This window comes from Paroedura picta, chromosome 7, assembly GCF_049243985.1.
Source record: "Paroedura picta isolate Pp20150507F chromosome 7, Ppicta_v3.0, whole genome shotgun sequence".
Classification (NCBI taxonomy): Eukaryota; Metazoa; Chordata; class Lepidosauria; order Squamata; family Gekkonidae; genus Paroedura; species Paroedura picta.
Genome location: NC_135375.1, coordinates 74,196,729 through 74,224,695, shown reverse-complemented (window position 1 = coordinate 74,224,695; position 27,967 = coordinate 74,196,729). Strand labels below are relative to the sequence as shown.

At 39.7% G+C, this 27,967-nt stretch overlaps 1 protein-coding gene and 1 long non-coding RNA gene across 3 annotated transcripts in view; one reads left to right on the top strand and one right to left on the bottom strand.

Moving 5' to 3' along the window:
* The window catches only part of RIC1 (RIC1 partner of RAB6A GEF complex), a 61,195-nt gene that overhangs the window by 16,195 nt on the left and 17,033 nt on the right, over nt 1-27,967 (bottom strand). For both annotated transcript variants that reach the window (XM_077344948.1, XM_077344949.1), the window contains exons 4-17: nt 21,568-21,675; nt 20,976-21,118; nt 20,704-20,837; nt 17,798-17,889; nt 14,044-14,132; nt 9,820-9,964; nt 9,200-9,248; nt 8,094-8,246; nt 7,638-7,841; nt 6,956-6,994; nt 6,607-6,717; nt 3,638-3,727; nt 2,434-2,594; nt 1,421-1,559 (exon numbers count right to left, since the gene is read on the bottom strand). In XM_077344948.1, coding sequence (XP_077201063.1) covers nt 1,421-1,559; nt 2,434-2,594; nt 3,638-3,727; nt 6,607-6,717; nt 6,956-6,994; nt 7,638-7,841; nt 8,094-8,246; nt 9,200-9,248; nt 9,820-9,964; nt 14,044-14,132; nt 17,798-17,889; nt 20,704-20,837; nt 20,976-21,118; nt 21,568-21,675 — 1,657 coding nt within the window. The remainder of the gene's footprint in view (nt 1-1,420; nt 1,560-2,433; nt 2,595-3,637; nt 3,728-6,606; nt 6,718-6,955; nt 6,995-7,637; nt 7,842-8,093; nt 8,247-9,199; nt 9,249-9,819; nt 9,965-14,043; nt 14,133-17,797; nt 17,890-20,703; nt 20,838-20,975; nt 21,119-21,567; nt 21,676-27,967) is intronic.
* On the top strand, nt 52-27,461 carry LOC143841148 (uncharacterized). The gene is made up of 6 exons (XR_013232583.1): nt 52-1,137; nt 1,465-1,580; nt 11,789-11,932; nt 12,129-12,183; nt 20,958-21,134; nt 22,898-27,461. It is a non-coding gene; the product is annotated as an uncharacterized LOC143841148 (long non-coding RNA).

Sequence of the window (27,967 nt, the reverse complement as noted above, 5' to 3'; positions counted from 1 at the left end):
CGCTGCGAGGCCGCTCCGCAGGCAGAAGGCTCCAGAGAGCCTCGGGTGGGGGGGGGGGGACGAGAAGCCCAGAAGACGTCCGCTCCCACTCCCGCAGAGCCGCCACAAGGTCAGTCTAGCGCCCATTTTATTAAGAAATAAAATGGGCTTTTTTTACTAGTATAAAATATGTCAGAAGGGTTTCTGGCAAAAATGAAGATTCCATAAGAAGTTATTCATCTGTTCCAGAAGAACAATTGAAATAGTTAAAATACGAGTACAATAGCACCTTTAAGACCAACAAAGATTTATTCAAAGCATGAGTGCATATGAGTCCAAGGTGCTACTGTATTTTGTTGTGCTGCTTCAGACCAGCATGGCTACCCACTTAAAATAGTTAAAGGCTTAGATGGAAGAGATAATAATAAGATAATAATAATACTAATTAAATACCATTATGGGGGGGACTGTGGGAATTATAGCATGTTTGGCATTCCACAGGTGTGCTCCTTCAATCAATTTATGGGCCCACAATGTGGCCTAACCATGAGAATATTTATATTTGGAACTGAGATTGAAGACTGCAACATTAATGCCTACAAGAAACGAGTGAGATCACTGCAATGTAATATAAAGTGCTCCAGATTTTTAAAAGATTCAATGTTTCTATTTTATCTTTTTTGATCACACTTCTTTAAACACTTGAAGAATCTTACAAAGAATATACAAAATCCCAATAAAACAAGTTAGAACAATTATAAGTAATCAAAACAGTTAACAAAATGTAATGCTATTGCAGCCAGAAACAAGCCCACACAAAAATGTGCTCAATCTAATCTGGGACGCAGCCAAGAAAAGCTTCTGAAACAAATGTACAGTTTGCAAAAACGAACTAGAGATTATCCCCTGAGCGCTTCTTGGGGGAAAGGGGAATGCTTCACCCTATGGAACAATTACAGAGAATACAATTGATTTCATACCTCCCAACTTACAACAAAAATGTTAGGATTAGTGGAGTTGAAGGTGCTCTATATACAGACAGTTCTTCATGAATAAAGCAACACAACCAGATACAACGAGTTCTCTTTTTTCTTTCACAGTACATTGAAATTGAAGCTAAGCTTGGAAAATAGTATTTTTGAAGTATGCATAATCAAAGTAAGTAGAAAAATGGGTTTACCAACTTTTTATCCCCAAATATTTCCATTATTTTTTCCAGGAAATCTATCACCTGATGAAAATGACAAAATTGAGCTAAGTAAAAAGCATTTTTGATATCAGTATATTCCAATTAGGTAGATAAAGTGCCCTCCTACACTGTTTTTTGAGAGAATTTGTCCCAGACATCTCTAACCTGTGGAACATCACCAAGGACTTATCAGCTAGCAAAACATTATTTAAATATTATCTGCAGTATTGAGACAATGAGTGTGTGATATACCTGCTGTGGCATTTTCAAGCTGATGCCAGTCTCTGTTCTCACAGATGTCAGAGTAACAGACACAACAAGGAAGGGATGAGGAATATAACGTGACATCGAAACCTCCTGAAGAACTTGAATACTGGCAGTAGGATTTGGACTGTAAAGCCAAAACAAAATTGTGAGAAGATATTAATTCTACACCACACTAATTATAGGCAACAGTTGAATGGAACAATCATCCAATAAGTTATAAATTTGTTAATATTTATTTAGATTATCTTAGATTAACATTAACAACTTTGTAATATTGTAGGTAATTGTTTCCTAGGTGTTATTTGAACACAAAATGAGAGAAGAAAATGTTAGTAATATTTTCTGCCAAATTAGTTATCAGACAAAATGTCACTTTAAAAAGGCCAAAGTAACGGCCAAATCCTATTGATACATAACAAATATTATAGTATCATTAAAATGAGATTCTTCAAGAAGTTTATTATTATTTATTTATCGTGTGGTGTACACAGGAGATGAGGATTGACTGTAGCCAGGCAAGGGATGGTGAGAAGCTGTTTGCCATTTCCTGCCTCTGCCTCACCAAGAAACACTACCTCTAGTGTTCCTAGGAGGTACTATCACCCACATCCTTGGGAGGTCTCCCATCCAAATACTAGCCATGGTCAACCCTGCTATCCAGGTCAAGAAGCAAACATTATGCGAATGCTAAAGGCCCACTTATTTACAGTCCGTTCTTTAAGGAAGTTACATTAGATCAAAGTACAATGGCAAAGATGTCCAAAATTGCATGCCATACTTTGAAGGTTTGTCTTAGTATTATTAAAACACTCAAAACTTGTAGAAGTTACCTTTTTTAAAAAATAGACTCTTAGCAGCAAGAACATAAAAGGAAACAATTTTCATTCTTACATTATTAGTATTATTGATCCTTAAGCCCTAAAATTAAAAGATATGTATTAAATATTCACACAAAAAAGAAACTATATTATAGAATAAGTAATTCATGCTATACTCACCCATCTGATTTTTTTTCAATACTGTAAAGGCAAATAGAACAATCTGCTCTGAACAATATTATTATGTCCCGAAAAACACTGAGCAGTAATGTTTCTGCCTGGACTTTGGTGATATAAGCAAATGCGTTGTCCAGATTGGCTGTTCGTAAATATACTCTTAACTGCAAGAACATAAAAGGAAACAAATCTACATCTTTACAGTACAATTAGTATTTCTGATCTTTAAGGTCTAAACAGATAATGAACACCTTCTAGCATAGAACAGAGGCACTCAGTAGGACGTATCCAATTAGAGAATAAGGTGGGAAGCTATGAGCACCGTGCTTAAGCACAAAATCAATTTCATTTCTTATTTTTACAGAACTCAGTCCTCAATTTTGTAAGAATTCCAGTCTTTTACTTGATGCATTAAGGCTCCCTGCTTGGGCAATCTAAATTTCGTAAGATATAAGGGATAGTCTTGGGAACAATTCATACTAAACTGCCCATGTCTAAACTCTAGTTCAACCTTTTTCAACTTTTTTATTGTTGAGAACCCCCTAAAACCTTCTTCAAGCTTTGAGAAACCCCAAGAAGTGGAGCAATGGTGCAGAATATGGTAGCTGTGTACATGGTTCAACTGGGGCCCCTGCCCTTCCCACCCCCTCCAGGCCCATCACAGGGTATTTTGGGAGGGGTGGGCATGTCAACATGACCATACATGGTCATATCACCTGATAAATGTTTAACACATATTAGAACTCCCACCCATTTGGGAAACCCTTTGAGGGCTGTCCAGACACTCAGTGTTTCACGAAACCCTGATTGAGAAAAACGTGTTCTAGTTTACAGCAATGCAGAGAAATATTGCCATGAAATAGGCAATGCACACAAGAGATGACTCATACTAGCTAATCTAACCCTGGAAACCGCTGCTAGCTTGCTACGTGTGGAGCTCAGTTCACGGTACCCTCTTTCCACACATATTTGTACTCATACCCCATGGCAAAGAGAAATCTGATAGTAAGAATTAGCTCCTTAAAAGGTAACCAAGCCTCTACATAGTAGCATTCTCAAAGGGAATGAAGGAAGAAGTTACCTGGGAGAATGTCAGCAAATTCTAGTTTAAAATTTGTCAGAAATGAAGGATTTATATAATTTCTCTCAGTAGAAATTTCTGAACAGAAAAGAATAAAAAACATGCCTCTTAAGAACCCTGCCTCACCTCTTCTTGGCGGTCACTTAAGTTATAACATGCAGTAACAATGAAATCATTCCACCATACTAAGCCACCAGTCACAGTCATGGTTTGTTCCTTAAAGAAAACAAAAGGGAAGGATTAACTATAATTTTTTAAACATGTATCATATACTTTTAACATTTACAAATACACTGTCAGAATGAGGTGTCATTGTAAACCATGTCCATCATTGAACTGCTATTTTAAAAGCTAGCAATAGCAGGAAAGCTGAACCCAAATACAATCTAAGATGTTGTTTGATGGATATACATTAATCCAAAAAATTGGGAATCCCAAGATTTGGGTTAATCAACTTTACTATTTTCCCATAATCTTTCCCACATGCAGACATATTATTAATGTGAAATGCTTACAAATATATATAAATAAATATATGCATGACAGCTTTATTATTGTTCTTATTTATTTGATCTCAAGCCTGCCACTCCCAAAAGGCTCATGGCGGGTTACAACAGCTTAAATCCATATCCTTTTTTCTCTAGATGAAGATGGACCTGCTACTCCTATAACTGATTTTAAATGGAGACTATCTAATGAGCAACAGAAGCGAGAAGCCAGAAGAATGAGAAACATATACCTCATCACACCTGTGGTAGCAAACAGTGTGATGCTGTCTGGCTAAACTGAATGATGGTCACCTCATGACCTGTTCCTTAGGCATATCTATCATTCATTCCAAAACAGAACTGCACATATATTGTCAGTTACTTCAAGCTGCAAAAGAAGTGAAGCGTGGAACGGCTGTGTCCCAATAGTTGGTAGAGGCTGTCTCTCCTTTCAGCAAGTCTATCAACGTCCCTACCTGCTGGTTAGAGAACTGACACCTCTCCACCTTTCCACCAAAAACCTCCCTTTGAACAGCCAATAGTTTATAAAGATGGAACATAGAATCATAGAGTTGGAAGGGACCTCCAGAGTGATCTAGTCCAACCCCCTATACAATGCAGGAACTCACAACTATCTGCCTACCCACAGTGACCCAACTGATTCCCCACGACCACCACCAGAATCTCCAGAATCCAGCCTCGGCTGCAGGAGATTCACCTACCATCCCACTGTGGTGATCAGCAATTTCCTGGGTTTGCAAGGAATACCACAAGAGACAAACGCTAGCACATCCCTTCCTGCCCACCCACTCACAATCTGCCTAAGTGCATAAAATCAAAATTTCTGTCAGATGACTATCTAGCCTCTGCTTAAAATCATCCAAAGAAGAACCCACCACCTTCCAAGGAAGCCTGTTCCACTGAGGAACTGCTCTGTCAGAACTTCTTATAGATGTTTAGCCGAAAATTCTTTTGAATTAATTTCAACCCACTGGTTCTGGTCCGAACCGCTGGGGCAACATAAAACAACTCTGGTACATCTTCTATAGAATCATAGAATCATAGAGTTGGAAGGGGCCATTCAGGCCATCTAGTCCAACCCCCCTGCTCTACGCAGGATCAGCCCTAAGCATCCTAAGGCCCTTATATATTACAGCCCATCAAGTATTTGAGGATGGTTATCATATCACTTCTTAATCGTGTTCTCTCCAGGCTAAACAGACCAAGCTATCTCAACCTTTCCTCATACAACAGAGATTTTGCATCAGGCTGCAGGCTGGAGTTTGAGCTGGGGCAGCTTGCCCCACTTCTTCCTGTTCCTGCATGGCCCAGTGCGCCTGATCTGTCCCAGAATTGTACTCCCACATGGGAGCCAGGACAGCAAAGTTCCCAGTGCAGAAAATGTCTTGGTCTCCAAATTCCTCACCATCTTTGTAGCCGTCCTCTGGACATGCTCTAGTTTCCCTACATCTTTCTTCAGTTGTGGTGCCCAAAACTAAACACAGTATTTCAAGTGAGGTCTTACCAGAACAGAATAAAGCCTCACATGACCTGGACACTATACTATAGGCCAAAAGTTTGCTTTTTTAGCTACTGAGTCACACTGCTGACTCATGTTCAATGTCGGGTCTACTAAGACCCCTAGATCCTTTTCACTCGTACTACTGCCAAGACAAGAGCCTCTTGTGGCGCAGAGTGGTAAGGCAGCCGTCTGAAAGCTTTGCTCATAAGGCTGGGAGTTCAATCCCAGCAGCCGGCTCAAGGTTGACTCAGCCTTCCATCCTTCCGAGGTCGGTAAAATGAGTACCCAGCTTGCTGGGGGGTAAACGGTAATGACTGGGGAAGGCACTGGCAAACCACCCCGTATTGAGTCTGCCATGAAAACGCTAGAGGGCGTCACCCCAAGGGTCAGACATGACTCGGTGCTTGCACAGGGGATACCTTTACCTTTACCTTACTGCCAAGACAAGACTCGCCCATCCTATAGTGATACATATGATTTTTCCTACCTAAATGAAGAATTTTACATTTATCAATATTAAAATTCATTTTATTCCTTTTAACCCAGTTTTCCGCCTGTCAAGTTCATCTTGTATTCTGATCCAAAGCACTAACATAAAGGATTTTTTACACAATTGCTTTCTGCTGAAACCCCCTATACCAGTCAAAAGTGCCCTCACAAAAGTTGGAAGATCTTAGGAAGAACAAGGGATGCAATACAGAAGGAGAAATAGCAGAAACTGCTCCCCTCTTGTGGAAGTGAAAACATTTTTCCAATTGTGAGCATGGGAATTACAATCCTGTATGTCTGCTATTCTAAGGGCCTTTATGAAGGTATTAAGGACTCAATGAAGCCTCTTTTTCTTACTGCCTTTTTCCTCCAAAGACAAAAAATGATGATAGCTATCTTAAAACTGAGAGATAAATAGTTTTCTCCATAGTTTTGATTGTAAGTGAACATATGTAAGGAACCTTGATTGTATGAAAATGGACAAGCAGTTGCGCACAACTAGAATTTAACCTCTTCACATATATCTTCACATAAATTGGAAGCAGCATTTTTCAAAAAGCAATAGATTTATTCCTTTCTCCTCTAACAACACTCACCTGTGTAATGTTTCCAAATAACTTCCATTTTTTGGAAAGTAAAGAGTAATGTGCAAAACCAAACTTGCCAACTACAGAGACATTATGTCCCAACTTATCGATGGCTGAAAACTGTTCAGGAAGGGGGAAAGATATAAACAATTTGTCAGATTCTTAGTCTATTTTACCAGTTCCGTGCTTAATATGTTAGATTTAATGCAAATAAAAATCCCCAAATGCACAGGTTTTCTAATTAAATACAACCCAGGGATCACATTCCTTTATTTTGATAGCTACTTTCTGCAGGTATTTCTTTACATGTAAAAGAACTCTAAAAGGTATAAAATACAAAGATCTCCAAATAACTCACCCGTATAGGCCAATTGATCTCTAGATAGGTACCGTGAATCTTAAAAAGAAGAAAAGAATTACAGACCAATGACATTTAAAATTCCTGCAACTCATTAAAGTCAACCCCTCCATTTAATTTTTGAAAACCAAGGTTTCAAACTCATTTTGTGATGAGGATATTCAATACGTAGGCAAACATTTGGAATGATACTTTGTGGCTCATGGCATAGTCTATCTACTTTGATCCCAAACTTTTAACTGGAATGGATATAAGTTTGTCATGTAGTTAAAAATATTAGGTCATGGAGAACTGTGCACAGGTTCAGTTCTATATAATATTAAAGGTATTCCTTAAAATACTGAAACATATGTACATAAAGTATGTTGTAGCTCTTCAATCTTGAACAGCTAAAAATAAATGTTGCAAAACCTTTAAATCTTCACCTCATTAAGAAGAGCACACTGAAACACATACATAGTGTTTCATTTAAATCCTTATTTAGCAGAAGTGATTACTGCATATGTTATTTCCTTCAACCAAATTTAGTGAAGTGTCTAATGCAGGACCAAGGGGGACTTGGTAACCCATAATTTTAAACCCAAAGGATTCTGACAAGCATAATGCAAATGGAGTTATTTGACAGAGAAATAAAAGAAAGATGAAGTCAAGGAAGTGGTAAAATGCTAAAGAGAACAGTTACCTGTACAACATGCCAATGTCTGTGTCCTAATAAAGTGCTTAAACCCTGAGAATCTAAGCTCCCATCTGAAAACTGGCCTCTTTCTCGAATGGCCTTATGTTCAGAGTGTGCTGTGGAACTTCTAGGATTCTGAGTTTGTATTGCATCACCACAGTTCAAGTACAAGCGATCTTCTCCCTGAAGGAGGACCTGTTCCTGATTGCTCTATGAATAAAATCAAGTCTTCAAGTTAGCAAATAGCATAACAAGAAGTGAACCACACAGCAATTTAAAAAAAACCCGCTCAAATTGTTTAAAAGCAGCACCAATGTTTCTGATCATGCACAATATTCCTAGGTTGAGCACTAATAATGGTATTGTTCTGTGAGCAATCACATATTTAGCTAAGCGGTATTAAGCATGATCCAGGACCATGAGACATGCACGTTAAGAACGTGAAGATTTATGTATACTTACTATGCAAGGATTAATGGTGAGTGCACTCTTGATGAACTGGAACTGCAAAATGCCAAACTGCTTAGCTTCATTTTTGCTTGCCTTCTCTGGCATTACATTTCCAGAATCCCTTGCATCAATCACCCATAGGTGATAGCCTTCTGATCCCCAACTCTGGAAAACAGAAACAATTATCAAATATTAATGAAAGGTACCACAGGAAGGAATATTCTACACAATCCATCACACAATAATCCAAGTTTCTTTTACAAAATTGCCTACAGACATCACAGTAAGTCAACACTTTGCATGAACCCAACTTGTATCAGTCTCATGGTCACATTTTACTTCTGCTTCTCAGCGTTCCTCTTCTTGCTCAGAGTATATTGACAGAACCCTAGTTTCAAAAAATCCTCAGTTACCTGAAATATACAAGTGTATCATCCAGGTTAACCTAAATTAGTTCCCCCACTGACCAGGATTGTGAACCTAGTTTAAACGGTGGTTTAGAATCACAGGGGGGAGGGTGTAGACTCCAGTGAACCTGGCCAATTCTATTCATACATCATGGGTAACAGAGTTTAAAAAAAACAAAACTGTATAATGCTTGCTTTATGTTTGAAAAGCCACCTCCTCCTTTTCTCCACAGCTATTTGGCCCTATCTTGATCTCAATACCCTGGAATGAACACATACAAGCTAGCCCCAGCCATCAGAACTGCCTAGCAGAAGAGGCTATCATACACCAATTAGTACATTCCAATACATCAAGCAGCTGCCAGAAAAAAATGGATAGGCTTCTCTGCCCTATCTCTTCAACTATCTCATCATATTCTATCTTGGGGTTACTCAGTCATTGAGGGAACAACTTCAAAATGGAGACAGATGAACTATCTTCTAAGATTTGGAAAATAATATTCTTAGCAAGTCTCAATGACTTTTCCAAATTAAATTAGATAAAAGGAATAACCCTGAAAATGCTTAAATTAAATACGTAAAGATATGCCACAATAACTGAATGTAGTGGGAGAATCCTTCTTTTTGATGTATTAGAAGAATTGTCTGATATAATTTACTAAACTCTATTTTTTTACTGTATTTTTCTGTTGTCCACTGAATAGTGCTTACCATAGAACTGATCTTTAGAGGATCTTTTTTGGTACCATCAGACCGATAACTACAAATAAAAACACAGCATGTTTTTATTAAACATTAGATCATTTAAAGTGACTATTAAAGTTTCTATTACTGTACAGGTAGACATTAGAGACAAGGAAGAATTCTGTGCTTAATAGATGTTTTAAGTAAACAATAGCAAAAGATGGGCCAATCCATTCTGCTGAAGTTTCAGAGGCATAATAATGGTAGATGATCTTCAGAGACAGCTGGACCGAGGTGGGTCAGTGCTCTCAGCAGCATCTGACATGGTCGATCACAACCCTTGGTCCACCATTTTGCCGTCACGGGTATCTGAGAAATAGCCTCATCTTGGTTGACCTTGTTTCTCTGGTAGGCTTCTATTTCCTCCTGGCTCTCTGACCTCTCAATTAACAATTATAGACACTTCACCTCTTTTAAATAGTTGCCATACTGGGAAAATGGGGTGGGAATGGGGTTTAATGTTTTTATTGTTATTTACTCTATGTTTTAATCATGATTTTTAATTCTTGCAAGCTTCTCTGAGCCTGCCTTTAGGTGAGATGGGCAGGGTAAAAATCTAAATATAAATATATAAAGTTAATACTTACGCAAAATCTCCCCCCAAAGTACAGATTAGCTGAGCCCCAAACACACTCCATAAAGAAAGTCCACCATATTCCCAGGTCACCATAACAACACAGTTGTCAGGTGACCATTTGATTAATCTAACAGCTCCTGTTTTGTTCCAAATATCTATGAAAAACAGAAAAAAATAATCCAGCACATAAGCACACATGCTTTTAGAAGCCTATTAAAGATGGGCATGATTTGCATAATAAATGGTTAATACACAAGAGGCACAGTCCAGTCCACTATTCAACACAGCCCAACTTTCTTCAATTTACTTGTGCTATATTGTACCAACAGTAAAGAGCACTATGAAGGTATACAGAGGATCTGTCCTTCAACTATCATGCTATGAACAGAATTCAACAAGCAAAAGGAAATGAATGGATGGGAAGGACACACAGACCTACCTTTCACCCTAGAAGATCCTCATTTTCTTCCAGATACATACAATTTAGATCACAATGTAAGAGAGGATGTGATGCATTTGTGCACAAGCCTTACACTACAATGGACTGGATCTTGCCCCAAACTTTCTACATTCATTTCAAAGGGTATTTTATATTTAACAGGACTGCTTAGCTGCTGGAGCTAAATAAATGCTGGAAATGCTATTACCATATATACTCGCATATAAAGCCTAGTTTTTCAGCACCTTATTGGCCCTCCTAGGCTTATACACGGGTATATGCAGTAATTTAAATAAAAAGTCTGCTCCAGCCAGCTGATCGTTGCACTGCCTTTTGCAAATGTGTACTGTAAGCTGAGCTTGCTCTGGCAGCTTGCAGGACATCAACGGTTTGACTGAGGGACTCTGATCTTTTTTTTCTCTTTTGCCGTCACTTCCTCTTCTTAATCACTTCTTCCAAGCTATTATTTTGGTTTCTGTGGGTGGGATAGGGTGGGTTCTGGGGGTTCTTTGGGATTTACTGTTTCTTTCTCCTAGTATTTCTTCTTTTATCTGAGGGAAAGCATGGTTTGCCTTTTCTTCTTGGGGTTGTGTTTAAAAGTTGATTTTTACAGTTCTTTCAGTGTTCAGTTTTACAGTTCTTTATTTCAGAGTTTTGTTCGGGGGGGAGCTGCAGTTGTAGTTAGAGTTGTCCATTCTCTCAGTTTGGTAGCTGTTGTACTTGTTTGTAGTAGGTTACCAACTTCGGGTGCTGTTGTTCTGCTCTGGTTTGCTGGCCTGGGGGACACTGTTTGGTTCTCCTGCCAAAACTGTTCTCACAAAGCAGTTCTGTCAGATCTTTCTCAGGTTATCCGGCATCAAGAGAGGAAGGGAAGACAATTATAAGCCGCTTTGGTTAGTGAGACTCCTTTGGTTAGTGAAAAGTGGGGTACAAAAACCAGCAGCTATTCATCCTCTTGACTTCTCTGTATTAGTGGGGGGGGGGAGGCTGGATGGGAGAGCCTGAGATGATGGAACATTTCCCACCCTCTGCTTATATGCGAGTCAATACGTTTGGCCAGATTTTGTGGTAAAATTAGGTGCCTCAGCTTATATGCGGATTGGCTTATATGTGAGTATATACAGCAGTTACCGCAGTAATAATATGACTGGCTTATTAGAAATTTAAAATTTTGTGTTTCCATTTTATGCACTCCCATCCATGAACATTAATCAATACTCTATAAATACAGCAGAAGTAACTGAGGGTTGGGAATATGCAGGACACCCCTCCTCAAAATGTAGGAGAGAACAGGCAGGTCAAATAGAAAGTTATACCTAAGGGAACAATAGGAACACAAAAATTCTTTGGATCTGTTTCTCTGTACTCCCAAGCTCTGAAAAACTTCTTGTGAAGTCAAGGTGATTTTCAAAAGCTGTGTGTGACAAATGGGTGTGTGTGTATGTGCATGCAGAGTTCATAGAGAGAGAAATTTGAATTGGCTTCACCAAGCTTTTTGCTGTGTTTTGCTGTATTGAAGTTCTGCCACAATTCCTTTCAGGTACTGAAGCATCTTGAAATATCATGCTCAAAGTTCACAGCTGCCCCAAGACATCTTTGATTGATTAAATCAGCCTTTAAATATACTGTCCTTGAGAGAACAAGATTTGTATCATTATGTGATTCTTAATTTGACACATTGATAGTAAGTACAAATGGCTTCCTACTATACTGCTGACCTACCATTCTGTGTTTATTATGGCTAAAATTTATGTTGTATAAACACTATCTGGGAATTAGTTGAAGTTGCTTAACTGCTAGTATATTTACTTCCAGAGTTGGTGAATTTTGGTAGAATACTATGTCAATTTAGTAATCTATGATTTTCTATCATTTCTCAGAGTTCCGAGGGCAATGAATGAATCTTTGTATGTTGAGCTGAAGTACAAAAGAAAGGTAATTGTTATACTTTAAGGCAGTCTCCATGAGGCTGTCTATTAAACCTTAGCAGTGTACAATATGGCTGTGAAATTCTACTCACCATGGCAACCATAGTTCTCCACTGCTATGCTAGCTGCATCAATTAGCCGATCATTTCTGAAAGTGCTAGTGTTAACTTTTAAAGTCCTAGATTTAGGATCAAGAAACTTGCAAGGATCACTTCAGTCCATAAGAGCTCAGATTACCTACCAGTGCTCTGCTTACCACCTCTTCTGTGAACGATCTGAGATGGGCAATTTCATAGAGCAGAATTTTCTCAGCACAGTCCACCAAGCTGTGGAAATTCCAGGAAATCTATCTCGTATCCTCATTTTTGAATTTCCAGAAACGAGTCAGGTCTAATTCCAGAGGGCATTTGAGAGTTCCCTCTTTATTTCAGGGGATTTTTTTCTGATGGTATTGCTATACATGCTAAGTTTATAGTTGTGTTGAATCTGACTTATCGCCACTGTGGGATAGATTCTGGAGATTTTTGATGGGGTGGGGGATCATTTGGGCATGAAACTGGGGTCACCACAGGTGGGCAGGTAGTTGTGAGTTCTTGCATTGTGCAGAGGGTTGGACTAGATGACCCTGGAGACCCCCTTCCAACTCTATGTTTCTATGATTTGTATTAATTGACTTTAGTATCTTTAGCTGATACTGACTTGATGTTTTTAATTGTTCTGACTTTTATCTGATTTATTTTCATGGCTGTAAACTGCATAGTGTATTTCAAATGGCAGAAAGACAGGATACCAAATTTAAAAAATAACAGTGGAGCTGCAAGGGTTCTAACTGGAATCCATGGTGACAACCACATTCTCTTCTTATAAAGCTAAGAACACATAATCAAAACTTTTTAGTACTATTTGCTATTTTTTCAGCTTGGACACTGGATGTCTATGAGCCCTAATAAAACTGTACAAACTACAAGGCCACTTGCTCATGAAGAAGAGGGAAAATAAAACAGCATTTACAATTACAAGACAAGAGTAATTTTCTTCCTTTCAAGCTTGTAACAAATAGAAAAAAAACTAGTCTCAAAAGGAGGGGGAGCTAGAATTAAACAGGAATGCTCTCATTTATACTGGAACTTTCTTAGGGCTTAACTTTCTTAGTTTCTTGGACCAAACACATGCATACACACGCCTGCATATATATCACCAATTTAATATTACTGACAATGGAATGTGTGAAATGACTCCACCAGCAAGCATTGTATGTTTGAATTGACGGAGAACACTAAGAAAGGTCTGTGATAGCTCATTCAGACACATAAACACATGAGAACCTGCCTGGAATTTACAATAACTTAGTGAAACTTATCCATGAACACCTTTTTGCTTGTCAAACTCCGTTATATTATTCAACAATTTCATTTTGGATATTCCATCTACTGCCATTTAATGCAACTATACGTGAAGCACACCCCACATCTCTTTTCTGAACACAAGCATTATTTTATGCTAGAACAGATTGCACAAATTTTTATTCTTCAATTAGTTCTCAGCAACGCATTCATTTTGAAGCTTTCATTAAAAAGTTGAGTGATATTTAAAATGCATTTATTTACAGCCATAGAGACAGTAAAAGATTGAAAACATTGTGGAGTAAATGTAAAACTTGGAAGATGGTAAAAACATTTTCATTTGCACCAGCCTTTTCAAGAAATATACATGATGAAACCTAAAATATATCTGGTATTTCTAGTAATGTAGTACAGTCTTCAAGGTTGGTGCCATTATAGATTATCAGCATTTGCTAGACTGCTAACTTGCTAAACATTTATCCAAACAAGGTATGTTTTGGAAATCTTAACGTGACAGAACTCACCAGGATACTGCTTGGGTGTTAGCTCCAGTTTATGAGACAGCTGCATGGCTCCAGTGGCATTGTCTATTGTATAAACTTGCACTGAACCACTGGAAAAGAATATTCGTGAACACTTAATATTTTACTTTTCATGCAACACAGGCAAATTCATGCTTCCTGCATGAGTTCATATGTACCAAGTTCATTCAATCCAAAACCCAAATTAGGCTGGAAAGAGCAAAGAACTTAGCCAAGGTAAACCATTAAGAAAACACATGTAATTATTTTCAGTTTTTATGCATCTTACCCTTTTAATAGTCTTTATCCATTACATTTGAATTCCATTTACATATAACAAATATATTTTAAAAATACTACAGGAGCTTTCAGCCTCGCTCCTCATTTCTGCCTGTTCATTTTACTGGTATTAAAAAACAGCATTAACATTCTTTGGCTGTTTTATACAAAGATGACCCTGGAGTCCTTTAACATCCAGAATAATCAGAATTCTACTGAGGTTTTTATAGATTTTGTACAAGGAGATGGATTTGAAGTGTAGGGAAGGTGTTTAGGACCAATAACTCAGCATGGCAAAAGAGTCTCAAAGGATAAGCTAGGACAGCTCAAAATAGCTCACAATTTGTTCCCAAGTCCTTCAAACTGTAGGCCTGAACAGAGCCTTATGCAGTTAAAAATTTAAGAGAAGAAGTAGACCTGGTTATTTGAACCATGCTTTTTACCACCTTAAAGGAGTCTCAAAGCAGCTTATGACTGCCTATCCTTCCTGTCCCCCCAACAGACACCCAGTGAGGTGGGGGAGGCTCAGAGAGCTTTGAGAACTGTGACTGGCCCAAGGTCATTCAGATGGCTGCATATGGTGATAAAAGAAGTGATAAGAGAAATGGGAGGGGGTAAGAGAAGAGAGTGTTTTTAAAACAGAACTTTATGCACCATTTAGTTTTATAAAATATTTTCAGAGTAAATAATAATCACAGCTCTCTAAATTAATCAGAATTAATCAGCATGAATCCACAAATTATATTATCAGCATCAGCTGAAACAAATATTAGTGCTTTCTAGTGTGAAGAGGGTTTTTTAAAATTCTACAAAGATTTCCAGACTAAGATCTGAAAACCTTTGGACATTTTATTCAGTCTGCAAACCAAACAAGAACAAAAGGGAAATGACTAGTCACAGAAGACCCGCTTTGATCAAAAACAGCAACCTCTAATCTATACTGATCTGTTGAAGTTCATGCTAGAAATTATTTTCACTAATCAATTTGACAATGTAGGTATTTCTTTTGAGACTCTCAGTGTTTTCAAAGTAGGTGCAACAGAGCAGAACAGAGCTTATCTGTCACAAGAACTGTGTGGGCTTGGCCTCTATGCCCTGTGATCTGTTTGGTGTCCCCCCCCCCCCCAGGACAACTGACTGGCATTGTGAGAAACCGGATGCTGGACAAGATGGACCAGCTGAGCAGCTCTTATGTTTTTATGGTATTCTCATCCTCACTCCCACCCTAGTTAGGCACTGCCATAGGCTGTACTATTGTCCCAGCTGTAAGAACTTCCACTAGCATGATTCAGGTAGGAGGGAATTCTCATTTAAAATGAATGGTAAGCCAGCTTGAAGTCCTAAACACTGGTAAGAAAGACAGGACATGAACCTTAAAAATAAATTAAAACAAACATTGGACAACAGCTGCATTTACATTGCTTCTTCCATCTATTTTCCAGAGGAACAGAGTTTTATCTGTCCATTGTTTCTGTTCATTCAGCGAGTATTTTATCATTTCACCACATCCACAGATTTTGTTAACATCTTACTAAGGAATGCCTCCAGCAACACAATTTAAAGGCACAGCATAACCCTGGAAGTCAATCCTATGTTGTAGTACACCACTAACAAAGAACTACCCATCCACAGAAGCAAGACATCAATATACTCTACATACCATCAATTAGATTCCATGTATTTCTTTTAAAAATGGCCCTGTGCCAGTTTCAGTTTAAGTTACTTGCTTATATGCAGCCCTTGTACAGTTCAAAGGATGATTTTATGGAAAAGAACCATAAAAGGAAATTCTCTACTTGAACACTCAAAACATTAATAAAATCTGTCTCACATGTTTAGACATGCCTTTAAGAATATGTATTCCGCACATATATATGGTTATTTTTTTTAAGACTGAGTACCCTTGAACTTTTACTAACTGAAATGCTGGCTTCAAATATTTATTATATTCCAACCACTCTCCAATTATTTTGGCTGGGGGGGGTCCATGCAACATTACCTCAGCTGAGATTTTCAACAACTGTAGCTGGATTTTTTAAGGGAGGAGCATATGATATTTTTAAAAGATGAAAAACAGCATTAGAGTAAAGTGGTAAAAACCACCTCAACATGGTCTTTTTGTCTTTCTAGTTAATAGCTTCGGGATAGAACACCCATAGTCTCAATTCTAAGCTATGCCTAGAAAACTCTTGGGATGATGACTAAGTCGTATGCCACTCACAACAATTACCAGCAGTAAGCATGGACCATGTTGATAGAGAGAAGCTGGCTATTACCTGGCGGTGGGCACAATACTGTGCCAGTGTAATTCCCTCCCCTGCAAAGGGAAACTACAGCAGTCCAAGGTGATCACCAAGCACTACTCATACCTATGATACAGTTGCCCAAGACCTATCATGTCTATTGACATGTAGCATCAGAGAACCATGAAGCATTCCTAGTAGGAAGTATAGACATGGTTCCAATGCAACTCCCTACAATGGATGGCTATACCAGGGCAGCACACCCCATGGGAACCTTCAAGATGTGTGGGGAAGCAATCTGACTATGCCAGAGTACTATGTGTAGGCTTTCAGAGCTCACTTGCTCTTTGATATTACTGTGGAACATTATTAATAAATGTGCTTTTACATCTCTAAACATTTTGGAAGCGGCCAACCAAGGAGCAAAAGGCCAGGAAGATAGTTTATATTCACAATGTGATGCATAGATTCTAATCCAAGCTCCATGCTGTTTTGCTGCTGCCAGGCAAACAAGGAGCCTTGCCTTCTAACCAGCATCCGTCATTATAGGGCACAGAACCCATTGCTTTCATTTGTCTCATGGGTAGCTTTCCACATTAAGTGCTCAGGAAGTTGACAGGAATGTATTTTGTGAATCTGCAATTGTGTGTTGGAACTGCATTCCCCTCACTGAGCAAAAGCGAACTTAGCCACATATGAGGTCCTACATCCTCATCTGCAAAGCTTCCTATGGGATGGTTCATGCCATGGACCCAGCAAGTCACACACTATGGAGCTCCTTCCAAGGGAAGGTGCTTTCTTCTCACCCTTGGTGTATAAGCAGAGGCCCCTCAACACTGGGGGTGGGTGGGAGGTATCAGTGCGTTGTCCCTGTCTTCCTGTTGTGGAGGCACTGGCATAGCCTGCTATCACTATGCTCTCTGTGGCTTGCCAAGGGGTATTTCTCATTTCTTTTCTGTGGAGAAGGCATAGGATACTTAGAGCCATCAGGGTTGTAGGATGGAACTGACAATCACTCAGCTGTGCTTATAACAGAGAAGGGGTTCGATATCGTTAACTACAGATTTAGCTAGTTGCTGAGACACTGCTCGTTTTGGAAACATTTTCAGCAGGACAACTAATCAGAGATTCAGAAATTATTTTTAAGAAGTGAAGCTTTGCCTAAAGGCAAATAAAGTATAAAGGGATATCAATTTTCATTCTCTTCAGATTAACAATTGAGACAGGTAACTTACTTTGCACATCCAAATGCCATTAATTGGTATTTGTTGTTTACAGCCACACAGGTTCCATCCAGAACATCCTGTGCCCAAACACCATGGAGCTGCTGTAAGACACGTTATGAAAGACCTCAGCATATGCCAGACAAAGCCAACATATTGCGAAGCAATTCTTAAATTTAAGTTCACAAGACACAAGCACTGTTGTATGCAAGCAATAACCTTCCAACAAGAACTGAAACAAATTTTCCTCATGCAAATTGTTCATGTCACTGTTTATATTTTTAAAAGTAGGAGTACTGTATTGTTCCTTGTACCTCCCTGCCAGCCCCATCCCCCAAAGAAGCATATCTGCTCACATGTGAAGGAAGGACAAGATTAGGTGCTGATGGTCACTCTTTCTACTCCTTGTAGAATGACACTTCAGGGGCTCCCCCAAATCTAAAGGCAGCTTTTCCAAAGGGCAACTTAAACCACCTTTGCTTGTATCCCATTTATTTATACCTCTTCCTTCCTTGGAGGCACAGGGCAGCTTACAGAAACATTTAAAATACATAGTAAAATTAAATATTAATTTAGGTTTTAATATTTTAAAATTATTTTTACAGATTCTACAATGAACCCTATTGGTTCAAAACCTATGGCTGCTTCCTCTTTATGAGGAACTTTGAGATGATCACTGAGTAGTGCAGTCAATATAGAATTTTCTAAGTTTGTCTAAGGAATGGGCTTTCAAGTAAGGAGGCTAGTCTATTTTTGGTGTTATTTCTAGGCCTCAACCACAGGCCCTGCAGAACAGGTTAAATACCACAGGGCCCTGTTCTCATTAGGCAGAGTGTTCCATCCGGCTTGGTCCAGGGCTGAAAAGGTCCTGGTTGAATCCAGTTTCACCTCTTTGAGGATGGGAACCCTGAGCAAGTTCTGGCCACTAGATCCTAGAACACTCTGGGGGGCATAGTGGAAGAGAAGGTCCTCAGATCATTTAGGGCCTTAATGGTTAAAAACGAAACATGGAACCTGATTCGGTCTCCAATCTAGAACCAGTGCAGCTGGGAGAGCTCAGGTCAAATATATGCTCTCCATTTGGTCCCAGTAAGGACCCATGCAGACACCTGCAGACAGGTGGCCGTCAATCAACCAAAATAGCTGGGTGTCATCAGTATCAATGTACTAATGATAACCCAGCCTGAAACTCTCCATCAGCTGTGTGAGGGTAGCTCCCCGCAGGACCCACATACCAGGTCTGCCACTGGGAGGTTCTCTCCCCTAGCACAACACTATTTTCTCAACCCTGGAGAAAAGATTGTAGTCGTTTGACAGATTAATAATGTCCCAGAGAGAGACCCAAATCTCACCGCTAGCTGTCACCAGCCATGAGGGACATATGCCAAGGGCACACATGATTGAATACCCTGTCCACATAGTGAAATATTGTAAATGATGATACCATCTTTTCCTTAGGTTTTCTATAAGGATGCTAGAAAGTATTTCTATTTATTTTATTTTCTTATTTATTAATTCGATTTTTAGCCCACCGCTCCTGGAACTGGCTCACAGCAGGTTACATAAAAATTCAAGAACATTCAACATACAATAAAATGGATAAAACCCAGTAAAACCCCTGTATAAACCCCCAACATTATAAAATTCAAAATGGCGAAAAATCATATCCTTTACATAACTTCAGAGGCAACAGATATTTGGAGCAGATGTAAATTGCTCTAACCATGAGGGAACCCGTAACAGTGGCTTTAAGCACTGGCCCCGTCCACAGACCTGGTGGAAGAGCTCCGTCTTGCAGGCCCTCCGTAAAGCAGAAAACTCTCCAAGGACCCGCAGCTCATCCAGGAACTCATTCCACCAGGTAGGAGCCAGGACTGAAAAGGCCCTGGCCCTGGTCGAGGCCAGGCAATGCTGCTGCTAACAAAATACCTTCACAAAGGGAGATATTAAATGTCATATTTGTCTCATCTCAAAGTAAGTATTTGGAAGTAAGGCAGCACTTAACCATTCAGCTTAAAAATCCAGATAAAACTGACCTGCAAATCTGTATTTTAAAGTAGCAGTCCCCAACCTTTCTTTGGTCAAGGACCGCCTCCGGGGCGAGGGGAGAGCCGACGGCCCGGGCACCGCACGGCAGCTGTGCGCAAATGCGCACTGGCAGTTGGGGTGCTAACGTGCATGCGCAGCAACTGCGTGTGCGTGTTTTCGCCACCAGGGGTGCAAACGCGCATGTGCGGCAACTGAGCATGCGAGTTTGCATCGCCGGCATGCCGGGCCTGCCTCTTCCCCAAGCTTCTCGCTGTGGGGGGGGGGGGAGGTGCAGCTGTCGGCAGCCTGGTACCGTGGCCTTCGCGGACCGGCAGTGGGCCGCAGACCGGGGGTTGATGACCCCTGTTTTAAAGCATAGGTTTTAATAAACAAATATTAACAGGACATGTTATAAAATTTCATCTCATCTCAGCCATACATAATGCAGCAACTCTGCTGAAATAAAGCAGATTTGGGAGACTGCCCAGAAACTAATATACATGCATTCCACAGCAGATAGTAGCATAGAAATGTAATCAAACGTAGATCACAAAAACCAGAGCCCAGAAAAGTACAAAGCAGTTCAAAATGCACCTGTATTGTACCTGAAGGAAAAATAGGTTTTAAGCTTAGCATGAGAAAAAAAGATTTAAAATATTTAGTCCTTATGATACATAAGGTGATGGTAGAACAATCTGAGCAGATCACACAGAGTTAGTTCTAGGTTTTGCCTTAATATATTTCTTAACTAAACCACTTTTGGTTGAATGAATTCCAGAGTTTCTCAGTCATAACTGAGTAAAATAATAAAGCAGAAGGAATAGTTAATTGATCTACAAAATTTGAGTAACCAACTAATTATGTGCTAGTGCAGTACAAAGAAATCATACCTCTGCTGTGAATCCACTTGACATTGGTGTAATAAAACCAACTCTGCCATCACTAAACACGACAGCAAACCCATCAAGCGTAGCACAGTATTCCATATCTCTGATGTGCACATCCTCAAATCCCAAAAATGAACCTAGTAATAAGAGTAATTAACATTTTTGACTGCCAAATTTCAAACTGTCTTCCTGCCTTCATTAGCTTTACTTTCATAGAAAAGGTAGGCTCTTAAGTATCTTCCTCTTTTTATAAACAGGAGATAAATAAGAAATACCTCTGGAAGAATGTAGATCCACAGAAAAGGGTACTGTACAGAGATTTATGGCTTTCCTTCCATTTATCACACCATCCCAGTGAATTAGATGAAGCAGACCATCAACAGTGGCAACAAGTAGATCTTCCAGCATGGACTGTAAGCTACAAGAAAGGCACAGTAAGTATTAAGACAGTGAAGACCAAACAAAAAAATATTTACTTTTATTCAGATGTCTTGTCCTAGAAGGTTGGAATATTACTCAGCATTTGATTTTTCATTCCTTCTTTAACTGGGAATTGGATAATTTCCCATAGTAACATATTTTTAGAGAAAAAAAAAAGCTAAGGACTGTTAATCACAGAAAACAAGCAATAGTAAGTAAATCATTGACATTCTAATGAAGAAGAGAAGAATCCATAAAACGTTATTCTAATACACTGTCTAGAACCAAACCTGAAAAGGTAGAAGCATTCTCTGAATGTGACATAAATTCAGTGCTTGATATCACATAATTATATTATGCCTTAAATATCCATCTGTGATTTCATGGATTACTGCTATCAAGCCACGTTTGACGCCAAATGCAAATATGAATGAAGATTCACTGTACCTAGTTATAGATGCTTGCAAATCCAAAATGTGCTTCTTTTCTAGATTTAATGATGGGGCACATTGTTCTTCCTTATAGTGTGGTGTTCCCTTCATATGTGGGCTACCTCTTTAAAAAGAAGACAAAAAACAATCCACATTTCATAATTTTATTCACTTCGTCAAACAAAACTACAGATTCTGAACTAAACAAACACTCTATGGTCAAAACCGTGTTCTCTGCTATACAGTCCTGACAGAATTCCTGAAGAGGAATGAGGACAAGCTCTTCCTCTAGTCAAATATTACTTTGAAGCAAGCTCTAGGGTCTACTATGGCATTGCAATAAATCAGCACTGGACCTCTACTCCACCACAGATAGCTACATAAGTTAGGACTATGTCAGAGGAGATATTTTTCTTCTAAATTACTTAGATATTATCTTTTTAATGGGATGACTGTACACTAAGAATTATATAAACCTTATGATCTGATCAGAACAGAGTAAGGATTCAGGGGGGAAATAGGTACTACACTACCTCTACATTGCAGGTATATTTTTAAGTTCTTTCTAAAGAACAACTTGAAATTGGCATTAAAAGTATCACTCATAAGGAAGGCAAAATACCTGTTTGCTAACTTCAAGGCACAAAAAAAAAAAAACCTAAACAAAGTTACCAGTCTTTCATCTTATGAATGGAAAGGCCTGCATCCAAAAGCAAAATGCACTGCTTGAAATTCATTTTCATTGGATGTCTTACGTTGCTTTACTGAGAAGCTGTCAAATTATACTGATATAAGTCCTACATTTTACATGTCTACTTAGCAGTATTCAACCACCAATACGACTACCATCATTTTCTACGGAAAAAACAGTGATGTTTGGCTTTGGTCGTTGTTCACTGGATGCTGAAAAACTCCCTTCATGTTACACTATACACACACAACATAAATTATTAAACCTTAATTCACAGAATAATGTTATACAATTGACATATAATTCTGCCTAGAACTTTCAGTTCAAGAGGTTAGCAAGCATTACAGATGCCACAGTAATCCAAATGCAGTTAAAGTGTGCAAGCACAAGAGTCCCTGCAGCCCTATGGGTACAATTATTCTTTGTAACCACAGCCCCTTGATAAATCTCACAGTTCCTACTCGCTTTAATAGAACACATTACTGTAAACAATGAATTGCAAGTATTTTCATGGAGGGAGTTGAAATTAGAAAATATGTTTTGTAGTGAAAAAAACCCCGGAAAGTTTATTATTTGGACAGAAAAAAGATTAATACATGATTTGTTTGACTGAGTCAGGCTGCCGTTATTCTGATCCAACCTGATTTCTCCACAGCCACAGAACAGCAACAGCAGCTGCTGCCGCCGCCTTATTTTCAAGTTCTGGACTGTAGCACCAGGGGAGGAGCTCCAAGCCTCTCAAAAATAGTTCCAGGGGTGCTTTTTGCCTGTGGCAGTACCTTCATTTGCAGCCCACAAATAACGCTCGACCAGAACTGCTCGGGCTTCAGAACACAGTATGGAGGTGGTTGGAGTCCCTTCTCCCCCAAAGTCATCATGCTGATCTGAATAGGATTTTACAATGCTAGGTAAAGTAAGTTCTCCGTAACTACTGAGGAGCTTCAGGGAAAATGAATCGAGTTGGCAGCAGCCTAAGCTGTCTTGAGGCCAAACTTATTGTATAGTTTAGCCCACAGCAGCAATAGGTATAACCTTTGTAACAGCAGAACTCTTCATTTGTTAAACAAATTATTGTATATTAATAATTGTTTCTAGAATTATTAATATTTAACAATAACCGTATCCTTCAAAAAGAGCTGCAGCTGACTCCGGTCTACATAGAAATTGCCATTAGCAGTATTAGCAGGATGCTACTAGCATATTTTTCATGCTATATGTTTTGAGTAAAACTTTGTCTTAAAAATCATTTCATTCATTTCCAAGAAATATATATTTTACAGAACTATTGTCAACATTCCCCCAAATTTCCAAATGGCAAAATAAACAACAAAAGCCTCATCAGATGTTTTATCAGCCCATGGCATCTTCCCATACCTTTGCCATTGGCAGCAGGATATTTATCAGGAACTCCCTGGATAGACCCTAGCCCAAGTGCATTCCTAATATTTATCACTGTCAAAAACAGCTCTGGAATGTTCACACTAAGAGACACATTTTGGCGGATTCCCTTAATTTCCATTTTCTCCCCACTGGCAGTAGCAACTGAAGTGAACCTGGGGCATATGCAAGGTAGTTAAAATGTCAGTGTTTAGATGTGGCACACATCCTCATGAGTCTTTCAATTGCTTTGACCTTTAAACTTTGAATGCACACTGCTGACAGAAGCAGGAAGGAATGCTTTGTCTCCATTGCCACATCAGCAGTTGCTGATGTCTATCCAAATTCTAAATTGCAGCAGACACTTCTCAGAATTGTCAAAAGGATAGAGGATATTCACAAAGGGCTATATCAGTCTACCACCACAGAACAAGTGCTTTTTAAAGTGAAATGTACTTTCATGAACTACACAGGTTTACAGAGACTTGTTATGGAAGAGATTTGCATTCTCTCAATACTTTTTATGGAGAAATACCTTTTTGGGAGTAGATGTCTGATCTACGTAAAACATCTACCAGGAGGTTTTACAAAGTATTTCTCTCTCTAGGCAGAGAACAATCAGGAAAGAGGAAGTCAGTACAATTACTTTCCAGCCTCACCTCAGCTGCCCTTTAAGAAATGCCAGGTCAGTGAGAGGTGAAAGAGAAGATAAAGCTCCTGGAAACAAGGATCTTTTTGGTACTGAATCCATCAGAGCAGACAGAACTCTTAAACAGGGACTCCAGGCTCTTGATGGGAGTCCAATTAACAACTTTGGCCACCATCAAGAGCCTAGATGTGATCCTGGACTTTTTATCTATGAGTGCTCAGGTCACAAACATTGCCCGCCAGGTGTTTATGATCTTTGCCACATGTGGCAGCTCACACCTTACCTGTCAGCACCCAACCTAGTCACAGCCTCCAGGCTGGATTACTGCAACTCACTGTATGCAGGGCTGCCCTGGAAGCTTCAACTGGTTCAAAATGCAGCAGTGCAGGCACTTACCAGGACCCAATGGAGAGCCCACATTCCACCTGCATACTCCCAGCTGTACTGGCTCCAGAATGAAAACTGAATCAGGTTCAAGGTTTGGATTATAAACTTTAAAGCCCTACGTGGTCTTGGACCTTCATATCTGTGAGACCGCCTCCTTTCCTATGTCCATCAAATGAGATTAAGATCAATTAAGCAAAACTTGCTTAAAATCCCCAGGTCCAAAGATGTTAAATTGGCTGCAACCAGGACCAGGGCTTTTTTGGCGAAGGCCCCAGTCTGGTGGAATGCCCTACATAGACCCATTATGCACGGGGGTTTTAGCGCACATTCGGGGTGGAATGGCGGCGACTAAAATCACCGATAACGCACGGTGCCGGCTGCAACCGGCTGCAGCTTCGGTGCATGCAGCCGAAAAAGTCGCGTTCACGAAACGCAGAAGAAAGTGCAGCTTCCGGGTGATCGGGGCGCAACCAGAAGCGGCGCCTGGATCGCCGCATGCATAATCGGTTACTCTGGGTTTTGCCGCCGTCGCGCCCCACCCCGTGCATAACTGGTGTGCGTCGCGTCTTCCTCCTCCGTGTTTTCCATGTGACCCGAAATTGCCGTTTCGGCGGCCGTGCATAATGGGCCATAGAGAAATCAGAGCCCTGTGGGAATCTAGGACAGTTCTGCAGGGCATGCAAAACAAAGTTGTTCTGCCAGGCCTATGGTTGAGGCCGAAAACAATTCAAAAATTCCGGCCTCCCTGAGCAAAACATCAGTCACATCATCACCTCAAGTGTACATCTTCTTTCTCACTAGAGGAATGAATGAATCAATTTTTAACCAGATGTGTTAACCTTCAAGGCCTTACATGGTCTGGGCCCTATGTACCTTTAGGACTGCCTCACCCAACAGGCGCCCAGAAGAGCATTATGTTCTGTCAATACCGACTTGTTGTAGTTCCCTGACCCCAGAGAAATCTGACTGGCCTTGACCAGAGCCAGCCCTCATTCCTGCCTGGTCGAATAAGCTGCCAGTAGAGACCTAGGCATTGACAGAACTAAATTCTGCTGAGTTTGTAAAATGGCATTTTTCTACCAGGCTTATGGTTGAGGTCAGGACAAAATGAAGAACAACTATGGACCTCGTGCCTTTCTCCATGCTCCCCTTTCTTTTCTATCTCCCACGTCAGTCCCCCCCCCACATCTATGGAATTCCATCATGCTCGTAAATGAGACTACTAAAAAGGCATTGGGGGGGGGGCTGTGAAAATAGAAACCAGCATGGAAATACACTTCAAAATGTTTTATATTTTAAAATGACTTTAATGTTATTATGTGTTCCAATTGTCCTAGAAGCACATAACAGTATCCCCAATCCTCCACATTTCCCGATGAAGGGGAAATGATGTTAAAACAAATTACAAAGGTGATCTGACGCCAACGGTAACCAGAGAAAGAAATTTCACTTACAGAAATAGAAGCATATCTTACATTACATATTCATGTAGGTATATTTAATTTACTGTGAACAGATTAACTTCCAAAAAGGTCAACTTCGTACAGCTCCAAACCCAGGTAAGAGAGAGAAGAGTGGTCGTACAGAAAATGAAAAGGCAAGCAACAGCCAAAGAAACTCAACATCTAAGCAATGGGAGGGTAGGGCCAACTGCCCAGTGTATCCAAGAGAGCGAAGGTTAACGCTTTCTTTCCCAGATCCTCTTGCACACAGAGTTACAGTATCTAACAACAAAGGCAGCTCCACCCAGGGAAGCAGGATTGACCTGCACATGCACCGCCTCTCAATCAGTGTGATTATGCTGCAGAAGCAGCAGCTGACACAGGATTCTGGCAATTGCACAAGTATAGCTGAAGTACTTTCCACATCAGCCTGATGATCTATTGTTTCATTCCAAGTGGCCAATTTTTGCTTTTGCTTCTGTAGCCCTGTTATATCCAGCTTCTGTGCAAGCCATTTCAAATCCAGGCAATCTGAGATGCATATGACATCGCTGCAGGGTTTCTGTGGTGACTGGCCACTCAAGCATATCTGGAGGCAGAAGTCCTAACAAGGAGGGTTTTTCTTCCTCCAGTGAAGACAATAGAGTAATACACAGTAAGACAAGAAGAAATGACGACTGGAAAGTAGCTCCACGTCAAAAGAAAACCAAGAGTCAACTGGAGCTCCTCTAGAGTCCCATACATGCAAATGAGGCAGAAAAAGAACAGGAGGAGTATTCCTCTTATCAGGGGAGGGAAGAAAATGACACAATATCTTGACTTCAGTGATTGTGGGGGAAGAACCCAAATGTGAAGATGTCTTCCTCTCCTCAAATGATGACTATTTAACACATCATGCTGGAGTGCTGTGCACTAGAAGCACATAAACCCAAAGATGCTCATCCACAACTTCTTGTTAAAGTGGGAGCTAAAGAAATGTAAACAATCTATATCATCCCACAACAGCGTAGAGCATTCATGTTAGCTAGAACTAATGCTCTACCTTCTGCTGTTCTATATGGGAGATTTCAACAGATCCCGCATTCAACTAGGTTGTGCCCCTGTGGACAATGCTGTATAGAATCAATTACACATGTTTTCTTCCATTGTCCATTTTATACCTCGATCTGAGCTCAATTTCTTAACTCACTGCTATGTAAAAGAGAACTGCATTCAGATGAATGTAAGATTCAGTTTCTTTTGACATCCCAGAACCCTGATATAACTGAACCAGTTGCAAAGATTTTATATCTTGCCATGAGAAATCGTGAATGTATTATGTTTTACTCTAAAGAATAAAGAATGATCTTTGCCTTTGTTTTCTCTAGCAGTTGATCCTTTTGCACTTTCCCTCCTTATATTGTACCTTTATATGCTATTAAAGGCTTGTTGTTGTTGTTGTAAACCATCTATTTATTAGTTATAGCATTGCACAAGCTCTCTCAAAAGTTTTTTTTTACAGAAAACAACTTGTTATTTTCTTCTACTCACAGACCTTTGGATTGAATCCTGTGTCTGTACCCTTGCGGATTTTTTGACACAATGTCTTAAAAGCAGAAGTATTTATAACTTTACATATACTTTACAACAATGCCTCCTTCCCAGATGTTTATACCAGTCTGATGTAGTAGTTAAAAGCGGCAGCCTCTAATCTGTATTCTTCACTGTTCCATATGTAGCCAGCTGGGTGACCTTGGACCAATCACAATGCTCTTAGGGCTCTCTCAACTTCACCTACCTCACATGTGTCTGTTGTGGGGAGAGGAAGGGGAGGCACCAATAAGCGGCTGGGAGGCTCCTTCAGATAATAATAAAAGCGGGGTACAAAAAA